Source organism: Anolis carolinensis, chromosome 5, assembly GCF_035594765.1.
Source record: "Anolis carolinensis isolate JA03-04 chromosome 5, rAnoCar3.1.pri, whole genome shotgun sequence".
NCBI classification, from domain to species: Eukaryota; Metazoa; Chordata; class Lepidosauria; order Squamata; family Dactyloidae; genus Anolis; species Anolis carolinensis.
In genome coordinates, this window is record NC_085845.1 from 82,926,364 (window position 1) to 82,946,851 (window position 20,488).

At 39.8% G+C, this 20,488-nt stretch overlaps 1 protein-coding gene across 2 annotated transcripts in view; it reads left to right on the plus strand.

Moving 5' to 3' along the window:
* lamb4 (laminin subunit beta 4) overlaps window positions 1-20,158 on the plus strand; it is an 83,053-nt gene extending 62,895 nt beyond the window's left edge. For both annotated transcript variants that reach the window (XM_062981697.1, XM_062981698.1), the window contains exons 29-35: window positions 3,222-3,425; window positions 4,966-5,110; window positions 5,848-6,055; window positions 6,836-6,974; window positions 7,224-7,391; window positions 9,367-9,520; window positions 18,977-20,158. In XM_062981697.1, the coding sequence (XP_062837767.1) occupies window positions 3,222-3,425; window positions 4,966-5,110; window positions 5,848-6,055; window positions 6,836-6,974; window positions 7,224-7,391; window positions 9,367-9,520; window positions 18,977-19,116 (1,158 nt within the window). In that variant the 3' untranslated portion in view covers window positions 19,117-20,158. The remainder of the gene's footprint in view (window positions 1-3,221; window positions 3,426-4,965; window positions 5,111-5,847; window positions 6,056-6,835; window positions 6,975-7,223; window positions 7,392-9,366; window positions 9,521-18,976) is intronic.
* Window positions 20,159-20,488: the final 330 nt, after the last annotated feature.

The window sequence follows — 20,488 nt, forward strand, 5'->3', positions numbered from 1 at the left end:
CAAATCAGGACACAGATGGGTAGAAGGAGAAAGCAGAGGTCTTTAATTCTCAGTGTCCAAAAAGATATCAGCGGAACTAGTGCTCAAAGTGCTGGCATACCCCAACTGTGAACAAATGAGTTGTTTATAGTAGTAAACGGGAGAGGGAGTGATTATGTTATACTCCACTTGTTTGTCCTAAATAAAAAAGGTTATTTATAGTAGTAGAGAAAAACTGAAAATTGTCATGCTGACTTGCCATTGGTCTTGGAACGTACTGTACTAGAGGATGCATAAGTCTGTTTCTGGGCCAACCAGAGGTGAGGTAGGAAATTCAATAAATTGTCATTGCTCAGTTTTAAGTTTTGTGTCTGTTGTGAGTCCTTCCCAGAAATTAGGTGTGTCTGGCTGGAATGCAGATTGATGAGTAGTTGATGTGTCCTGATGGTCCAATGCCAGCTAGACAAAGGAGACTGGCTGATTGAGAAAACATGCAGTTACATACAATGGAGGATTCCCAAAGGGGGCCCAGATAGATGCTATAAATGGCACGTTCCCAGGAAGAGGACAAAAGAGGGCATTGGGCATCTTCTGTGATAATGGTTTGCTCCATTATCAGGTGTGAGAGAGCATTATTAGATGATTGTGGTGATTTTGGCCATTGTTCCTTGCAGTCCAAAGTGTGGTGAAGCAACATTCCAATGAGATTCATGAAAGGTTACTTAGCAGGCAAAGACAATGCTCTGGCTGTATATCCACAGATAATAATTCATATATTTTATATAATTCATATTGTTGAGCGGGGGAGGTTCTGACTTTTTGATAACAATTCAACATGGCCATTTCCAAGGTTTCATAACCACCAACAAAACCAGCTCTACACACCCTCTTGAAAGCAAATCCCATTAAAATTATATGGGCAATCAGTCAGTTTCCTTTTCTTCTACATTAACATTTTGTATGTTTTGCAAATCCCAATTAAGAATACAGTGTTCCCTCACTTATCGCTGGGGTTAGGTTTGAGGACCACCCACAATAAGTGAAAATCCACGAAGTAGGGATGCTATATTTGTTTTAATATTTATAGATTATTTTAGTAATTTTACACTATTTTAAGTCTTTATCAACCAATTGTGTGTTGATAAATCGCCTCTTTCTCCTCCCGTTGCCACTTGGGCTCCTTTTCTCTCCCTTTGGCTTCTCCTTCCTCCCTTCCTTAGGCTGTAAATTGTAATTTTTTATCTATATATATAAAAGAGTGATGGCATCAGGGCAGCAGACAAAACAACAAAACTACAGGCCCCCCAACCTCAAAATTTGACAACACAACCCATCATTCACAGCTCTAGGTTGATACAACAAAAAGAAAAGAAAAATAAAGTCCTAATTAGAGGGAGAGGAATAATTGTTTTTATCCAATTGCTGCCAGTTTGAAGGCTAAGCTCCACCCACTTGGTCTCCTAGCAACCCACTCAGCCCAGGGGACAGGCACAGTTAGGCCTCACTTAGGCCTCATCCACAGATTATCAGATTTCAACTGGATTATATGGCAATGTAGACTCAAGGCCCTTCCACACAGCTATATAACCTATTTATAATCTTATATTATCTGCTTTGACCTGGATTATCTTGACTCCACACTGCCATATAATCCACTTCAGTGTGCATACTAAACATAAAGACAACCATACAACAGACATTCAATACCACCACTACCTCAACAATTTCTCACCAACACCACCAGACAATGCCACAGTAACGCGTGGCCGGGCACAGCTAGTGATTTATAATAGTCCTTTCGAGTTTATAGAAAAAGCGCAAAACAGCGAATCCATGAAAAATGAACCATGAAGTATTGAGGGAACACTGTATACCAAAATGAAATTCTTGTCCATTCACCATGGTTGTTGCTAGATGTGGCTGAATTGCAATTCCGGCAGCGTTGAACAATAGAACCAATGGTAGGGAATGCTGGGAGTCCGAGCCAAACAATATCTGGAGGACTGCACAATTCACACCCCTGCCAACAACTTTATTCGTATTCCATCCCATCTTCCCTCTGGGGACTCGGGATGGCTCACAACAAAAAATGGCAGCCTTCGATGCCAAAAGTATGTAACAAAGAAACCAAATAATAAATATGACACAGGTAAATAAGGTAAACAATAACAAATCAGGCTTCCTGTGTCAGTGTCCTGCTTGGCTTCAGCACATGCACACACATACATACATGCTTATGCACATGGAGTCCTTCTCTGGCTCACAGTTGCTCTGCTGGTGCCTACCACTGGCATCTCCCAAGGAAAGGGCTGCCGCGAAGCCTTCTACGCTACGGAGGGAGGCACCATGCCCCCTGCAGTCATGCCCCACAACGCTTCTGCCAGGACCCTCCCACCCTCCAGGATCTTTGGGTGACCTCCCCCTTGCAGACATTGGAGTCAAACCGACAGCTCCTCCAGAGTAAATGTTGCTTTTGGGTGCTGTTTTGTTGCTAGAGTTTGCAGGGTTTAAAACAGGGGTCCCCAAACTAAGGCCTGGGGGCCGATGCGGCCCTCCAAGGTCATTTACCTGGCCCCTGTCCTTAAACTTTGGACTTAGGGTTGACCTAAGTCTACCTGGTCTTTGGAGGTCTCTTTGCTTACTTATGGCCTTATGAGATCATCTAGATGGTCTTTGAAGGTCTCTTTGCTTAGCTACGGCCTTATGAGGCCATCTAGATGGCTTTTGGAAGTCACTCTCCTTACCTATGGTCCTATAAGATGGTCTAGATGGCCTTTGAGGGTCCCTTTCCTTTAATATGGTCTTATGAAACCATCTAGATGGTCTTTGGAGGCTTCTTTGCTTACCTATGGTCTTATGAGATCGTCTAGATCAGGGGCCCCAAACTAAGGCCCTCCAAGGTCATTTACCTGGTCTATTTCATCATAGTCCGCCCCCCCCCCCCCCCAACAGTCTGAGGGACCGTGAATCAGCCCTCCACTTAAAAAGTTTGAGGACCCCTGGTTTAAAAGATAATACATAGACAGTACCCAGTACGGGCAATAGCAGTAACATTTTATTTCCACACAGAGGTTGTTTTGTTTTTTTAATTCTGGATATATCTCAGCAAAAATCCCACAAAAGACATGATCCAATACTTTTGATTCATGCCAGGTCCTATTCTTTCTCTTTCCTGCTTTATGTGAGAGTGGAGGAGTGTGAAAACACAGACAATCTCCTTACTCTATAATTTTTTTATGCAGATATGTGGAGTATCAGAAAACTTGCCCTGTGTTGGGGCAGGTTGTGGAGGAGCCTTATGCCAAGATCAGCAGGGGCAAAAACACTGTGGTGGTCCAGGCTGTAATGGAGCTCTCCCTCTTTCAACAAATGCCATTGGAAACGCCAGTCAAGTAGCGATATTATTACATAACTTGACCAATCAGATACAAGGATTTGACAATAAGGTATTGTAACGGTGTGCTTCAATATCATTTTGTTGCATATATAACATTCTTGCTCTCTGAGGAGTATTTTCTTTTCTGGATAAATCTATATAACCCTATTTCATGGACGGAATGCCAAAATGGAGAGACGTAAAATTCATAGTGAGCGCCCAGTAGCGACATCAAGGATTGCTGAATTCAACTATTACCTTACATCTGGACTCAGTTTAGAGTTATGAGAGTTGTTCATTTTGTCATTTTTTTGAATATTAAAATACACTAAGTTCCGGCATGGGTAAACATTTTTGTCTTGGGGCCATATTGCGGGCCCGGCCAGGAGGGAGGGGTGCTGGGCACATGCTGGGTAGGATGAGCCCAGGAAGGGGAGGGCCAGGAAAGGGCAGGGCAGGTCCTGGGTCATCCTCAGGTTGTTATCCCAGCATAAGGACTGGCCTACTCACCCCATCCTTATGCTTGGAGAAAGGCAAGACATATGGCAACTGCCCCAATCCTCCCTCCCAATCTCCCCCCCTCCCAAATCTTCGGGCTGTCCTCTTGGCATTATGTCAGGAGGAGGGCAAGACAGGCAGTGGCTGAGAGTGCTTTGGAGGGCTCTCAGCCATTGTGTGCCTTCCTCAAGCTGTCCTCCTGGCATAAGAATGGGGTCACTTGAACTGTCCTTATGCCGAAAGGAGGGTGAGACAGTTAGTGGCTGAGAATGCTCCAGAGAGCTCTCAGCTGCTGCGTGCTTTCCTCCCTCATCTTTTTGGCATAAGGATGCAGCTGGCCACTGTGTCTTTATGCCAAGAGGACAAGGAAAATGAAGAAGTCCTGAGGTAACCACCCAAGGGGCCGCATTTGGCCCCCAGGCCTTAGTTTGCCCATGTCTGCACTAGGTAGATTGAAATTCCAGTTCTATTTAGGACTAGCATTTGCATAAGGAAACCTAAGAATGAATCCAAGTATATCCAAGAATACAAGTACTATATTTCCTAAGACAAGATTTAAGTTTGTCCATCTTGTTTTTTCAAACCTGGTTTAGGGATAAAATTTAGGCCCCACCTGGATCTGGAAATCAGAGAGAGGTTTTGTAAGGATGGGGAGATGATGAGATTCTTACTTTCAACAGATTTAATACATTCAGGCAATTTACTAATCTAGTAAAACACACACATGTTCATTCACTCAGTCGTTTCTGACTCTTCGTGACCACATGGACCAGCCCACGCCAGAGCTCCCTATCAGCTATCGCCGCCCCTAGTTCCTTCAACGTCAAGCTAGTCACTTGAAGGATACCATCCATCCATCTTGCCCTTGGTCAGCCTTTCTTTTTCCTTCCATTTTCCCCAGCATCACAATCTTTTCCAAGCTTTCCTGTCTTCTCATGATATGGCCAAAATACTTCATCTTTGCCTCTAATATCCTTCCCTCCATTGAGCAGCCGGGCATTATTTCCTGGAGGATGGAGTGGTTGGATCTTCTTGTGGTCCAAGGCACTCTCGGGATTTTCCTCCAGCACCAAGTAACCCCAAAAGACTCAGATCATTCTTTATGCCCATAGATTGAAAGTATCAGAAGAATGACTGAGGATACTAAGAAGAAAACCTTACAGATAAATGGAGATCTGGAGGAAAGTAAAAATCAAATAGAAATGGAAGGAGAAAACACTAAATTGCTCATCAAAAGACTGAAGAATTTTCTTTTAGGTAAATTCATTTTAAGACTCTTCTTTGATTCTTCCATCCTTAACACAGATGGATGTTTATAGAATGGGTTGGAGAAATCCTTTTTAATACCTGTTTTGGGAAATGAAAAGAGCCATGCCTAATGCTTAGGAATTTTGAATATTAATATTGCAGATACAGTGTTCCCTCACTTATCGTGGGGGTTATGTTCCAGGACCACCCGCAATAAATGAAAATCCACGAAGTAGGGACACTATATTTTAATATTTATACATTACCTTAGTAGTTGTACACTGTTTTAAGTCTTTATCAACCAATCATGTGTTGATAAATCACATCCTTCTTCTCCCGTTGCCGTTGAGCTCCTTTTCTCTCCCTTCGGCTTCTCCTTCCTCCCTTCCTTAGGCTGTAAATTGTAATTTTTTATGATTTATATTTATTCTTTTAGAGGTTAATGAAAAATCACAAAACAGCAAATCTGCGAAAAGTGAACCACGAAGTAGTGAGGGAACACTGTATATCATTTCATACCTATATAAGGGATTTGTAGTATTTTGATTGTAAACAATCAGAATACCAAACATAAATTTCTATCAATCATATGTACACTGATTGTTCAATGCAATGAGAAAAATAACCAAAACTGTGATAACATTAAATATCTCATAAGAAATCCAGTTGTTCTGTGAAGTTAATAACCCTGTGTAGTTATCAGAAATGGCAGACAACTTACACTGCTTTTTCCTCACTTTTCCAAGAGGAAAGTGCCCCTCCGGACGACATAGAGATGGTAGCCAATTATGTTCTGGGCATCAGCTTGCCAGTGACGCCTCAGGAGTTAACAAATATGCTTAATAAATTCAAGAGCCTTATGACACAGTGTGACGACTCTGCAACATATGTGGATGAGTTAAATAAGCATGTGGAAGAGGTACAGAATCTTCTGGAAAAAGCACAAAAAGCTGAGTAAGTACCATCATTTCTCAGTTCTGTCTCGCTTATCCAACATAAATGGCCTGGCAGAATGTTGGATAAGCGAAAATATTGGATAATAAGAAGGGATTAAGGAAAAGCCTATTAAACGTCAAATTACGTTATGATTTTACAAATTAAGCACCAAAACATGTTTTGCAACAAATCGACAGAAATAGCAGTTCGATACATGGTATGTAGTAATTCCTGTATTTACGAATTTAGCACCAAAACATCGTGATGTATTGAAAACATCGACTACAAAAAAATCGATTACTAAAAGGCAGATTGTGTTGGATAATACAGAACGTTGGATGAGCAAAAGTTGGATAAGGAAGACTCTACTGTATCCAAATAATCCTTCAATCATGGAAATTTATGTTTTCATTTACGCTGTGGAGTACAATGGAATTGCTGTTGATCATTGTTGTGTGCCTTGGAGTCATGTCTGACTTTTGGTGACCCTATCATGAGGTTTTCCTGGTGAGATTTATTCAGAGGGAGTTGGCTGTTGTCTTCTCCTGAGATTAAGGGCGTTTCCAGACATAGTTAAAACATGTGCCGAACGGGTTAAAAGAATCCCTCCTCTACCCCTACCTCCCAGTGCACCATTTTCTCATGTTAAAAATGTTAATCAGAAAGAAATGCAGTTGAGGAAGAGTAGTTTGTGGAATGAGTTTCTAACCCCAGTTCATATTTGTGCTAGTCATAATTATGATAATCATGTATTGATTTCTTGTACGTTTCTGAAGATATTGACCTTTTTACACTTAGGAATGTCACAAAAGCTCTTTTAACACCTGATGAATTGATAAGAAACTTAGAAGAAATGGAAAATATTCAAGGGCAAACCCAAGATGACCTCGCAAAGTTAAATGGAAAAATAGAAGAAACTAAAACAATGATCACAGAGGTATTTTTACATGTTTTGTAATTAATCTGAGACATTTTGAAAGCTTGCATTTGTGCAAACAATAACATCTGATCCATATTTGTTGTCTCAGAAAACCATTCAAGCAATGAGAACCTGCAACTATTTGCTTTTGCCTGAACCTGCTGGGAAGGGCAAGAACCAACTGAAGTCTGTGTCTACCCTTCAATGTCTTCTTTCATCAATATTTTAGTAATATTTACCAATCTGATTATGATTTTTTTTCTGCAGATTGGGAACCAAACAAAAAGGACTGATACTGAATTACAAAACTTTTCAGAAAAACAATCAGAGCTAGAAGACGAAATTATCTCTTTAAACACTAAAATGCAAATGAATGAGAAAAACATAACAAATGCAGGATCAGAAGCAATGAATCAGGCTACAGCAACTAATAAGGTAAAACATATTTGAAAAAAAGAAAACTAGTACATCTAATTAAAAATATGGAAATGTGTTGTTGCTGTGTGCCTTAAAGTTGTTTCCATTGATTACTACAGAAATTAAGATTATTTTGCTGTTGGAAAGGATGGCATGGACATGCTTCTGTGTGCTACTAATGGATTTCTGTGTAGATATACTTAAAACAAACTGTGTGAAAGAGCTATTCATATAATCCTATATGTTTGATCTAGTACCCTGGGTGTCTTACTTTATTTTATTTTTTTTTGCTAGGAAAGTTCTTATTCTTGTTCCAAACCTTCCCGGTGAATATCCCTACCAATTTGTTGAAGAAATGGGACAACCCTATCAAAAAATGTGTAGTGGGAGGAAACAAACACAGAATTGCTAACTTCTTATATTACAGTAAACAAGAAATGGGTGGATGGGGGCTCCCTCGTTGGGAACATACTTTGAGGCAAGTCAGTTAGCGTGGTTGCTAGAATTCGAATTGGAAGGGTCAAAAAAATGGGTGCAAATAGAAAAGGAAGCAAATAGTTGGCAAAAAGGAATGTCAATGGGAGAGAGAATTGATAGAAAAGACCTAAAGAACTTAAAAGCAGGCCTTTGTTTAACAATGTTGTTAATCTGGAAAAAAAATGGCAAATTAAACTACAAATAAATAAAATTGACCCATTCCCATTAGAAACATTGGAAAATAAGGATAAGACATTCAGGAATCTAATTAGGGCACTGAAGGAAAATGGTATCAAAAGGATTGGGAACCTCATGGATCACAATGGAGAAATATTAAAGTGGGATAAAATAAAAGATAAATGTGGTCAAGGGAACTGGATGGCATGGTTAGGTCTTCCCAGTAAAGCTCAGGCCATGAAAAGAAGAGAAGCAGCTGAAACTTCACTGGATAGAATAATTAAAAGGAAAATAGAAATAGATAAAGGAATGACTGGGCTATTGTATGACAAACTAATCACCTTAACTTATAACACAAAAACAACTCTTATAGAGAACTGGAAAACAGGAAAACAGGAAAAAAAACTTTACTGAGAAACTTGGATTGATAATATTCATAAAATTAAGCATATAAGGATCAAAGAAACCCAAAGGAAAATAATCTCTAAATGGTACAGAATCCCCCTCCAATTAGCACACAAGTGTTGGCACAAATGTGGGGGAATAGGTTCATTCTCCCACATGTGGTGGGACCGTAGAAAAATTCAGAACTTTTGTAGTAAAATAAGAAAGGTAATGGAAGAAATAATAGGGAAAGAATTAATATGGGACAAAGCCAGATATTATTTACTTCACAATAAAGGTAAAGAAAGATAACAATAATTGGGCAGAGATCCTAAAATATATGACAGCCGCAATACAAGCCATGATAGCCTGAGGATGGAGAGATGATACAAAATGGGATGTAGAAACTTGGTGGGCTTATATATTAGATATAATTAATGACTTCACCAATCAAAGGAAAAAAATATACACAAAAAGCCTAAGACTGATTCAGGCAATGGTCTGTGCTAATTGACAAACTAGATGGAGACGAAAGATACACCACCTTGAACCAGGTGTTCCACACGGTTAAAATGATGTAATGATGTTTTGAATTTCTGTTCCGGGGGGGCAGGGGGAATGGGGGGGGGCATAAGGGGTGGATGATGCATTTCCAAGGATCGTTTAAAATGTCATTTAAGAAATAGTTACTTTTGGAATAATGTATACTGAAATAAGTAACGTATGGCAAAAAAATTGTTAATTGTTGGATTTATCAAATAATTTTTTAAAAAAGAACTATTCATATAATCCTATTTGTTTGATCTAGTACCTTGGGTGTCTTATTAAATGCATTAATTTTTTTGGCTAGGAATGTGATGACCAAACAGGATAATTAAACAAAGTAAGGGACTCATGTTCCATTCTCAGATAACTCATTGGGAAATATTTTCGCATACTTTATTTGTTGTTGCAGGATTTTGCTGATCTTAAAAAAGAATATGTCAATTTGCAAGAAAAACTCAAAACAAAAGGCCTTCCTTTGACAACTTTAGAGAAAATGAACCAGTTGAGAAGGGAGGCAGAGGATCTGGCTAAAGAAACTGAAGAGAAGATTAAAAGAATAGCAGGTAAACATCTCATCCCCAACAAGAGAATCCCTTGTATCAGATTAATATTTGTTTTCGTGAGAATGTTACAATGTCTCTGGGCAGATATTGGTGGAGCGTGTTGGAAGGGAATGCAGGAGAAAAAAAAGGAATCTGCTGCTTCGGACAAAGGTTTATTTCTCACCTGTTTCACACTGTTTTTCCCCTTAAATAGTATTCCTCAAGGCCTATCCAGATGGGCCCAAAAAGCGGGACCTGTCTCGGTTTTACCAGGAGATGGGGGGACGAGGAGGGATTTTCCTCCCCCCCCCCCCGGTCTCCTGGAGAGGAATATGAGGGTCTTCATTGGTATTTGGATGGGATACCACCAGTGACTAAAATGCTGTAGGTTATGCAGCATTTTAGAAGGAACTCGTGAAACTATCTCTTAGTGTTGTTTGCCTTAAAAAAAAACTCTTTGAAATCAATGGCGTTGCCATACCCATACATATGCATAAATACATACACACATCTAGTACAGTTGACATAGTCTAGAACAGTGATTTTGAACAACCTTAGAAGTCTTCAGTAAATTAATGTGGATTCTTCTGAGAGAAGACGTTTGCAGTTTTTTTCTGAGAAAAGAAGTAATAGAATAAACTAGTCAGTATTGTTATCTACAATACACAACAACATTGGTTCTAGAGCACATGTCAAGTGCAAGGCCTGCAGACTGAATCTGGCCCACCATACCCTTGAGGCTTTCAGTGCCAGGGCAACATAGTTACATTTACAATTACAAATGTGGCCCTCAGTGAAAATGAGTTTGATATCTCTGTTCCAGAGCAAGCGTGGTGCTAAGGATTTAACTTTGCCTTATGCTCGAATCTTGAGCTCTGCCAATCAGACCCTAATGCAGAATAATGGCTCAGAAGTGATGGTAGGCACTGCATCTCATGAAGTTGGCTTGTACGTGTAAATACAAGTTGACACTTTAATCAAAAAGGCCAACTACAGTAGAGTCTCACTTATCCAAGCCTCGCTTATCCAAGCCTCTGGATTATCCAAGCCATTTTTGTAGTCAATGTTTTCAATATATCGTGATATTTTGGTGCTAAATTCCTAAATACAGTAATTACAACATAACATCACTGTGTATTGAACTACTTTTTCTGTCAAATTTGTTGTATAACATGATGTTTTGGTGCTTAATTTGTAAAATCATAACCTAAATTGATGTTTAATAGGCTTTTCCTTAATTCCTCCTTCTTATCCAAGATATTGGCTTATCCAAGCTTCTGCCGGCCCGTTTAGCTTGGATAAGTGAGACTCTACTGTATATGGAAAAATCAGCTATATGTGGAAAAATCCAACAAAATAATGGACCATTTAGAAAGGGGGAATTACAGCAACTGTTTAAAAATGAGAAAGTGGAAACTGGTGAAAGTTTTACAATCACCCATTTTTTAAAAGCAAATGTATGTGTTTTTTCAAGTCATTACTAATTTATGGGAAATCTTTCATGGGGTTTTCTCGGTTTTTAGAGCATGTGACTCAGCCAAGGTCACTCAGTAGGTTTCCACAGCAGAGTTGGGAATTGAACCCCGGTCTCCAGAGTCATAATCCAATGCCCAAATCATGACGCTAGTTGTAGATGCACATTGCATCCCTCTATTCTGCTCACACAGCTTTCCAAATTGTGTGGCATGACACAATGGTGTGTCGGCTGTTGTCTGCCAGTGTGTCGCTGAAAAAATGTTCCCCTTGCCCTCATCAGCCAAGGTGTGCATTGGCTTCCCCTGAAAGCACCACCAGGAGTAATAGGGTGGCTGCTGCCATCCTCCTTCTCTTTGTTGTCCTCATCTCTCCACCAAACCCCAAACAACAGTCCCAGTCCTAGTCGAAGGAGACTCCAATGGACTCCCAGAGAGTCTATATTTTACTAGTGTTCAAAGAGATCCCCAAAGGCCATTCAGCCTGGATTATATGGCAATTCAAACTAAATGCTAGAGCAAGTTCACCACCACCCATGGAAAAGGAAATGCCAGTCGCATTGTGAGGTCAGCGAGGACCCCGCAGGGACTTGAACCCCATCCTGGAAGCCAGGAGCGCCAACCGCCAGCGTCTTTTGCTTTTTTCTGGCAATGCGACAAGGGGAAAAGCAAAACCTGAGAGAACACAAGTGTGTTCTCTCAGGAAAAGAAAACCTTTCAGAGAAATTTGCTTGACTTACTTCATTTAGAATCATACGATCCATTCCTCAGCTTTCGTATGGATCACAATATTGCCTCCATTGGTATCTATTTTGAGCATGAGTTGACCAGTGTGCCATAGTACAACCATGTTCGTCTCTCACAGTATACGCCATATGAAACAAATCAGACCATCAGATGGGAAGATGACCAAGAGGTCTCATCTATCCCCACGGGTACCATGTTGCTGTGGCATTGCTCCAGCACCCATCTGTTTTGTAGCAATGTTTGAGCTGGGCAACACCAATTTGCTTCTCATGACTTAAAAGAGGCTTAGCAAACTACCTCTCTTAAACATGGACACAATGAAGAATTCCTGCCTAGCCAAGAATTATTACACTTAAAGAGCAATAACAATAGAACAATTACAGAACATCGTGATTGAAATGGAATTCAAGTTGTACAAGTATTACAACAAACCAGTTCAAACATGATTAAAATACATGATTAAAGCTTTTAAAACAATTCAAGTAAGAGGTTCAATGGCTTACATTCAGAATACGCAGACTATATAACCTTACTGTTTGAGGATACAACATTTCAAACTAAGTTATGAATGGTATGGAAATAGAGGGGGAAATTACCTTTTAAGGGTGTGCAAGGTTCCGTTTCGTGATACGATATATGGGGAAATTCGGCAGTTTAGCAACCAAACTGCTAAAAACTGACCTGGCAGGGGCCAGCCAAAGACTCAGCAAGTCAAGGCATCTTTCTTAAGGCACCGCCTCCTCTGAGGTCGTTTGCTTTGAAAACCCTTCCACTGAAAGGAGTCCCATAGAAATAAACAGAAGAATACATTTCTATGGAATCAAGAGGAATAAAATGGACTTACCAACATGACTTCTGTGGCTGAGGGTAAATATCAGGTCATTAGAGCACAATAGTTTACAACATATGAAAGGAATCCCATAGAAATAAACACAAGAATACATTTATGTGTAGAGCAAGAGGAATAAAATGTACTTACCGACATGACTTCTGTGGTTGAGGGTAAATTTCGGGTTATTAGAGCACAACTGTTTACATAGGAAAGGAAATCCTCCCACGAAAAAATCTCATTTTATAGGTAAAGAGCAAAAAGGTGGCCAACTTGTATTTTTGTCCACTGAAATTGCAATATCTTTGCTTCCTCCATAGAGGTAGGAAAAGCAATTCCAAGGGTACTGTTCCATTATCTGGGAGGAGGCCAAAAGGGTAAGAGAATGATAGCCCATTTTACCGGGGGGGGGGGGGGGGGGGAGACGAGGACGAGTTTTTTTCAATATTTCATCAATCGAAATGCACACATTATTTCTCAAATCCCACAACCTCCCTCTTCCTACCCATGAACCCCCATCCATGACTTTCGAAACCATATCGTATGGAACTAGCATCTAACAAAACTGTCCTTATCATTATATTAATAAATTCCTCATTGGACTATTTCTTTTTTAAATACCCAAAGGCAAGACTCAATTTTTAACAAGCTCATCATAGTTCCTCCCCTTTTAACCATTGGGGAAGTTTGCCATTTGGATATATTCAACTAATTTTATTCTCAAATCTTTAATAAGTAGTTCTTTTCCCCCTTTCCACAACTTTGCTATTGTAGCTCTCACAGAGACAAAACTATATTGGCAAACTTCTACATCTTTTTTTCTCATTTTCTTTTGAAACAAACCCAACAGGCATCTTTGTGGGTTTTTCTTGAAATCATTTCATTGGTTTCTTTCATCACCTTTTCCCAGACATTTTTAGCCTCCTTACACTTCCACCAAACATGGAAAAAGGTGCCTTTCTGTACTTTCTCCAACATTCTCCCCTTTGGGTTTTGTCATTTTCAGCCATTAAAGCAGACATCGTATAACTTCTATAGAACATTTTGTACATGTTTTCTCTATTGGACCCGCTATTAACATTTTAAATCCTTTATTCCATAACTATTCCCAGTTATCCAGGTCTATATTTTCCCTACATCTCTAACCCAGGCAATCATTACTGTTTTTATTCAGTTATCTTCCAGATTATACTCTAGAATATATTTGTATAACCTGAAAATCATCCCTTTATTTCTTTTATCTGAAATATTCTTCAACTCCAATTTCCTTTTGGAGAACCCTACTTTAATATATTTTTATATATATCCTGTAGTTGGTAAACCAGTCATTTATCTGTGGCTCTTTCAATTTCCATTGTCCTTTTTTCTTCCATTAGGTATTCCCTATACATTCCCAATTCCTCATTATATGTTGGTTTTAGTACTGCTTCCAAAGACCGCAGCCATAACGGGCTCTTTGACTCCATCCCTTCCTTATAAAGATAAAGGTTTCCCCCTTGACAGTGAGTCTAGTCGAGTCCGAATCTGGGTGGTGGTGCTCATCTCCATTTGTAAGGCAAAGAGTAGGAGTTGTCCATAGACACCTCCAAGGTCATGTGGCCGGCAGGACTGCATGCAGCACCATTACTTTCTCGATGAAGCAGTACCTACCTCCTGATCTACTCAAATTTGCATGTTTTTGAACTGCTAGGTTGGCAGAAGTTGGGGCTATCAACAGGAGCTCACCCCGTTCCACATATTTGAACTGCTGACCTCCTGGACAGCAAATTCTGCAGCTTAACGATTTAACCCGCTGTGCCGCCGCAGCCCCTTTATATCTTTTCCATAATGCTAAAAGGCTAGTTGTTATCGGAAGCCTATTAAAGTATATTTTAGTCTTAGCTTTCCCATATCGTAAGTAGGTGTGGCAACCAAATCTCCAATTATGCCCCTCTAGATTGAGTCCTTTAACCAACTAAAACCTACAGCTTCATAATAATCCTGTTATTCCCCACAACCATGTCGCTGTCATGGAAACAACTCGTGTTTATGACATGGGAAGGAGAGGGCAGGAATAATCAGCAAAAACAGGGAGATGGTTTCCTCCTTCAACTCCCCCTGTGAAATGGACTATCCTTCTCTAACTAGCGCCCCCTTTTGGCCTCCGCCCGGATAATGGAACGGTACCATCCCAAGATACCAGTGTTGCCCCAGCCCTCCCAGTTCCCTCAAAGAAAATCAGTAGAAATCCAAACTAATGTTGCATCTAAGCATCTGAAAAAGCAAGATTAATGCCTTCCACTTTGACCAAAGGCCCCAAATCTATTCCTAAACATGACTAGAGCATCCGTTATTTCTTTAAAAATTGAGGCAGCCCTCATATTCTAACCTAACCAGCATGTTAACTGCAGAGAAACTTATACATTCAAACATGGTTATCCATGCAATATTTCAAATGGAAGAACGAAATTAAACAAAGGGAGAACTGGAAACTTAATCTATTCAAATACAGTAGTCTCTCACTTATCCAACCTCCGCTTATTGTCCTGCATTATCCAATGCAATCTGCCTCCTGCCCGGATCAACTGCTGTTTCTCTAGGCAGCAATTCTAGCGTTATTTGTAGTCATTTTTAGTAGTCAATGTTTTCAATACATTGCAATATTTTGGTGCTAAATTCGTAAATACAGTAATTACTACATAAAGTTACCGTGTATTGAACTGCTTTTTCCGTCAATTTATTGTGAAACATGATGTTATGGTGCTTTATTTGTAAAATTGTAAATTATTTGATGTTTATAGGCTTTTTCTTAATCTTTTCGCTTATCCAACGTTCTGCCGGCCCGTTTATGTTGGATAAGTGAGACTCTACTGTAGATCCAAATAGCCATTGCTGTGCCATGTCTCAAAACAACTCACTGCACAGATCTTCAAAGGTGGGTCTGCTAAAGCTGGCCAAAGGAGCGTAGATTCAGGAGAGCTTCACGCTTTGCAGAAAAATCCACAAGAACAACTGTTCTGCTTGTACCTATAGTTGTGGTCAATGTAATATGAGGTCAAAATTACAGCCAACGTCCTTGGATTTTAAAAATCCAGTCATCATTGGATAAAAATCATGTCATTTCTTATACTTACCTGTGTCATTAGGATTTATTCCCCTACTTTCCATCAGCTTCTTTGTAATTTACAGAACTGTCTCTCCTTTCCACATTTAACTAACTGTTCTCTAACAAGGAGGGAGCCCCCAATGGCGCAGCGGGTTAAACCGCTGAGCTGATGAACTTGCTGACTGAAAGATCAGTGGTTCGAATCTGGGAAGCGGGGTGTGTTCCCGCTGTTAGTCCCAACTTCTGCCAACTTACATAATTATAGAAACATAATGATAGAAAGTAGTATACCCACAAGGAGCTCCCGATGGTGCAATGGGTTAAATTGCTGAGCTAATGAACTTGCTGACCGAAAGGTTGGCGGTTCAAATTCGGAGAGGGGTGAGCTCCCGCTGTAAGCCCCAGCTTCTGCAAACCTAGCAGTTCAAAAACATGCAAATGTGAGTAGATCAATAGGTACTGCTCCAGCAGTCATGCCAAAGAATAACATCAGAATGCTATTTGTAAGCTAACATTTAGGATTTCATCACGTACACTAGAGGGCAGCATGTTGCTATTTCAAAATTACAGTAGAGTCTCACTTATCCAAGCGAAACGGGCCGGCAGAAGCTTGGATAAGCGAATATCTTGGATAATAAGGAGGGATTAAGGAAAAGCCTATTAAACGTCAAATTAGGTTATGATTTTACAAATTAAGCACCAAAACTTCATGTTATACAACAAATTTGACAGAAAAAGTAGTTCAGTACGCAGTAATGTTATGTTGTAATGACTGTATTTACAAATTTAGCACCAAAATATCACAATATATTGAAAACATTGACTACAAAAATGGCTTGGATTATCCAAAGGCTTGGATAAGCGAGGCTTGGATAAGTGAGACTCTACTGTACCTCAATTTCTGTCAGAGTCAATCGAATTGCTGTTATATTCCTTCCAGTCATTTCTAACTTGGGCAACCCTAAGGTAATACTGTCATGGGAATTTATTGACAAAATTTGTTCAGAGGGAGCTTTGCCTTTGCTATCTTCTGACTCTGCTGCAGTGGTTTAATTAATACAGTAATCGAACAGGTTATTCCTTTAAAACCATTTTGGAAAGAATGAGAATTCTTTTGACATTGGAATAGATTTGTAATAGCAAAACAATACAGAATGATAAAAAAAAGTAGTATAGCAAAAAGGAGCCCCCGATGGCGCAACACGTTAAACCGCTGAGGTGATGAACTTACTGACCCAAAGGTTGGTGGTTCAAATCCGGGGAGCAGGGTGAGCTCCCACTGTTAGCCCCAGCTTCTGCCAACCTAGCTGTTCAAAAACATGCAAATGTAAGATCAGTAGGTACTGCTCCGGCGGGAAGATAACGGCGCTCCATTCAGTCATGCCGGACACATGACCTTGGAGAAATCTATGGACAATACCGGCGCTTTGTCTTAGAAATAGAGATGAGCACCAACCCCCAGAGTCGGACATGACCAGACGTAATGTCAGGGGGAAACCTTTACCTTTACCTAACAAGGAGACGTTTTTTCTAAGTGAAGATTTCACCAAAGGTCCTTGGTTTGCTTTGAAAAATCTGAGCTATGATTTCCTATGGTTCCACTAGATTACCCAATTGTCCCTCTTTTCACTTTTGGAGGGGATATTTTAATGTTCTTTCACCTACCTGTTCTCCAATCTCTCTGCTTTGTCCTGCCCAAAGCTCTGGAAATGGAAGGAATGAGGAAAAAAAACAGTTTAGAACCAATGGGACATTCTCACTGACTTGAATGGGCCGGATCCTTCCGCCAGCCATTGTGCATCACAAAGGGCAAAAATAGTTCCTGGCCATAGTACTCAGTACATGCAAACATGCTCTTTGTGAATCTTTGCTCACAGAATACAATCTGAGCATCCTTTATCTAGCAAATACAAAATACAACATGCTCCATCTAAATAATAATAATAATAATAATAATAATAATAATAATAATAATTTTATTTTTGTATGCCACCACCATCTCCCCGAAGGAACTCAGAGTGGCTTACACGGGGACAATCCCAATCTTCCAAAAATGTTCACCTGAATGGTTGAAGGAATCTGAAGTTGTAACCAAGGAAGTAACTTCCTCATGTTCCACCCTCTTCTGCAGGAATTGCCTTACAGAACTATTGCACAAAGGTTGGCTGTGACAAATATTAAAAACATCATCAGGGCATGTATGATTAAAATGTTGAGAGACGGGCATAAGGGCTCTGAGTCAGCCCGAAGATTTTATTTCATTTTCAATGCTTACCATCTGTGGAGACTTGATGTGGCAGGGAATGGAATCCCCTTCGAATCCCACCGCTGCCACCAATTTATGTAGGGAGCTGAGGTGGCAGAGGATGGAATCCCTCTTTGAATCCCCTCAGCTTTGCCACCAATATTGTACAGAGGTGAGGTGTCTGACAGGAATGTGTGTCAGAGATGGAACCCTTTTTAATCTCACACAGATACCACCACTTAATAAAGATGTTTTGTGAGAGATGATGTTAATTAATGATTTGTTGGATTATCTTCTTCTTCGCTGCCACCAATGGAGACGTCAGGCAGATGGTACTGGTTCTTATAAGCTTTCTCTATTTGTTCCACTTCAGGTGTTGATGTTACTTAACTTAATATGAGAGTATGACAGAGGCTTGGTTAGAATAAAATCAAAACAAGTTTATTGCAGGTACAGAGCTTGATGGTTTCAGATAACTTATTAAAGGCACTTCGCTTAATGGTTACAAACGGTTATGAGGTGGTTAAAACTTTCAAAATACTTATTTCTTTAAGTTACACTAAACCCTGATCCTACTGGATCCCCTGGGATTAATGTTCCCTAATCCACAGACTCTATAACTGACCCTAGACAAATCACCTAACTTGCCTAGTCTGGTCTATCCTAAATCTGACTCAAATCTCTCTATTTAAGTCAGCCTGATTCTCCACACAAGAATCAGATCCTTCTCTATGACTAGAGAATCACCAACTCCTAAAATAAATCCTTTTATTTTAGGCCTGACTCAAATTCTTCTGAGTCACCCTGATTCTCCACCTGAGAATCAGTTCCTTCACTGTGAATGGAAATCACAGACTGCTGGGTTTTAAAATATTCCCCTTTTTCCTTTCCAGGCGGCGGTTGGCTCCGCCCCTGTTGCTATGGTAACCTGCTCTAGCACTCTAAGATGGCTACCTTCCCCCATACATATAGTCAATTTAAATACTCACCCTTTTAACTTAGCCAAACCTGGCTGTTTAAACAAAATCAAATACACATATCATCTATAAACAAAATATAATTATACACTTCTTCACACCATCCAACTTTTTTATTTCAGATTTAGAAAAGAAGATACAAGATCTGAACCAGATTGAACAAACAAAGGCTGGTCAGCTGAAACAACTGGAAGATCAAGTCATTGCTATTAAAAATGAGATCACCGAGCAATCAAACAAATATGCGACTTGCAAAAGTTAAGAATCTGAAATGATTTACGAGAAAAATGAACTTTTTGTAGTTATGTTGTAACCATGAACATTTAACAGATTTTATTATTGTCACATCACTGACTGGTATTGCGTACTTATTGCAAGCAGGTGGTGAATTGCCTTTCTTCCAAGGAGATATGCATAGGTTTTGCAACACGCGTAAGCAGGAGCATCAGCCAGGCAGCATAGGAATTAGCAGGATCATATCTAAGGATCCATCTAGCCTCTTGTTCTAGCATTTGTTGAGCTATCCTTGACTCTATACAACACTGCCCACTATATGCCCCCCAAATCAGTCTGCCGAATCAGGTATCATGGACGAACTTATCTCAATGCCAGTGTTAAACGACCAGGACAGGCTCTATATATCGATTGGGCCAAGGACTTGTAACATTTCTTAACTCACGCATACTCCTGCTTCACTCATTGAGTGAAGGGAAAACCTTGACTTGGAGTGAAGGAGCGAAATATCTTTCAATTTTCATTCCAAATGTGTTGTTATAAACACCCATCTGAAATCTTGGAGCAGAGAGCAGTAAAAGTTTTAAATGCATTTCCCTGCAATTTCCCTAATCCAAGTCATGTTTTACAATTGGGTTTTTTTGCTTATGAAAGGATTTGATTGTGCTGATGTGAATAAAATACTTAGGCTGGATCTACACTGCCCTATATCCCAGAATCTGATCTCAGGTTATCTTCTTATTCCATATTATGACAGTGTAGACTCATATAATCCAGTTCAAAGCAAGTAATATGGGACTAGATACTGGGATATAGGGCAGTGTAGTTCCAACCTAAGACTGCTTTTAATCAAAGCTGGAAGTGGATTTAGATTATCAGGTATATTGGCTACGGGGGAAAGTCCCATTGGTAAACCAACAGTAGCTCAGTCTTTTTTCAAAATATAATCTTAATAAGGTCACAAATTAACTGTTATATGTTTCTTACCGTATGCACACTTTCATTTTACAAACATGGTCCTTTCGTTATTGTTGCAAGAAATAAAAGCTCGGAATGAACTGTGTTTCTTGGTACTCATTCCATTTTCAAGGTAAAAGGGAACCGTATGCAGATCAGAAAAGCTCTCGGTGATGTTGATTCCTGGATTCCAGGAATTGATTTTTACATGATGTTTCACTTCACTGCTGCCCTCCAATATGGTTTGCAGGCAATAGAATTAATATAATGACATGCTGCTTTTTTGTAACTAAAATTGGGGATTTCTTCGAGTACACTAGAGGGCAGCATGTTTCTATTTCAAAATTCACTCCATTTCTATCAGAGCCAGTCGGATTGTTGTTTTATGCCAGTCATTTCTAACTGGGGCAACCCTAAGGTGCTCCTATCATGGGAATTTATTG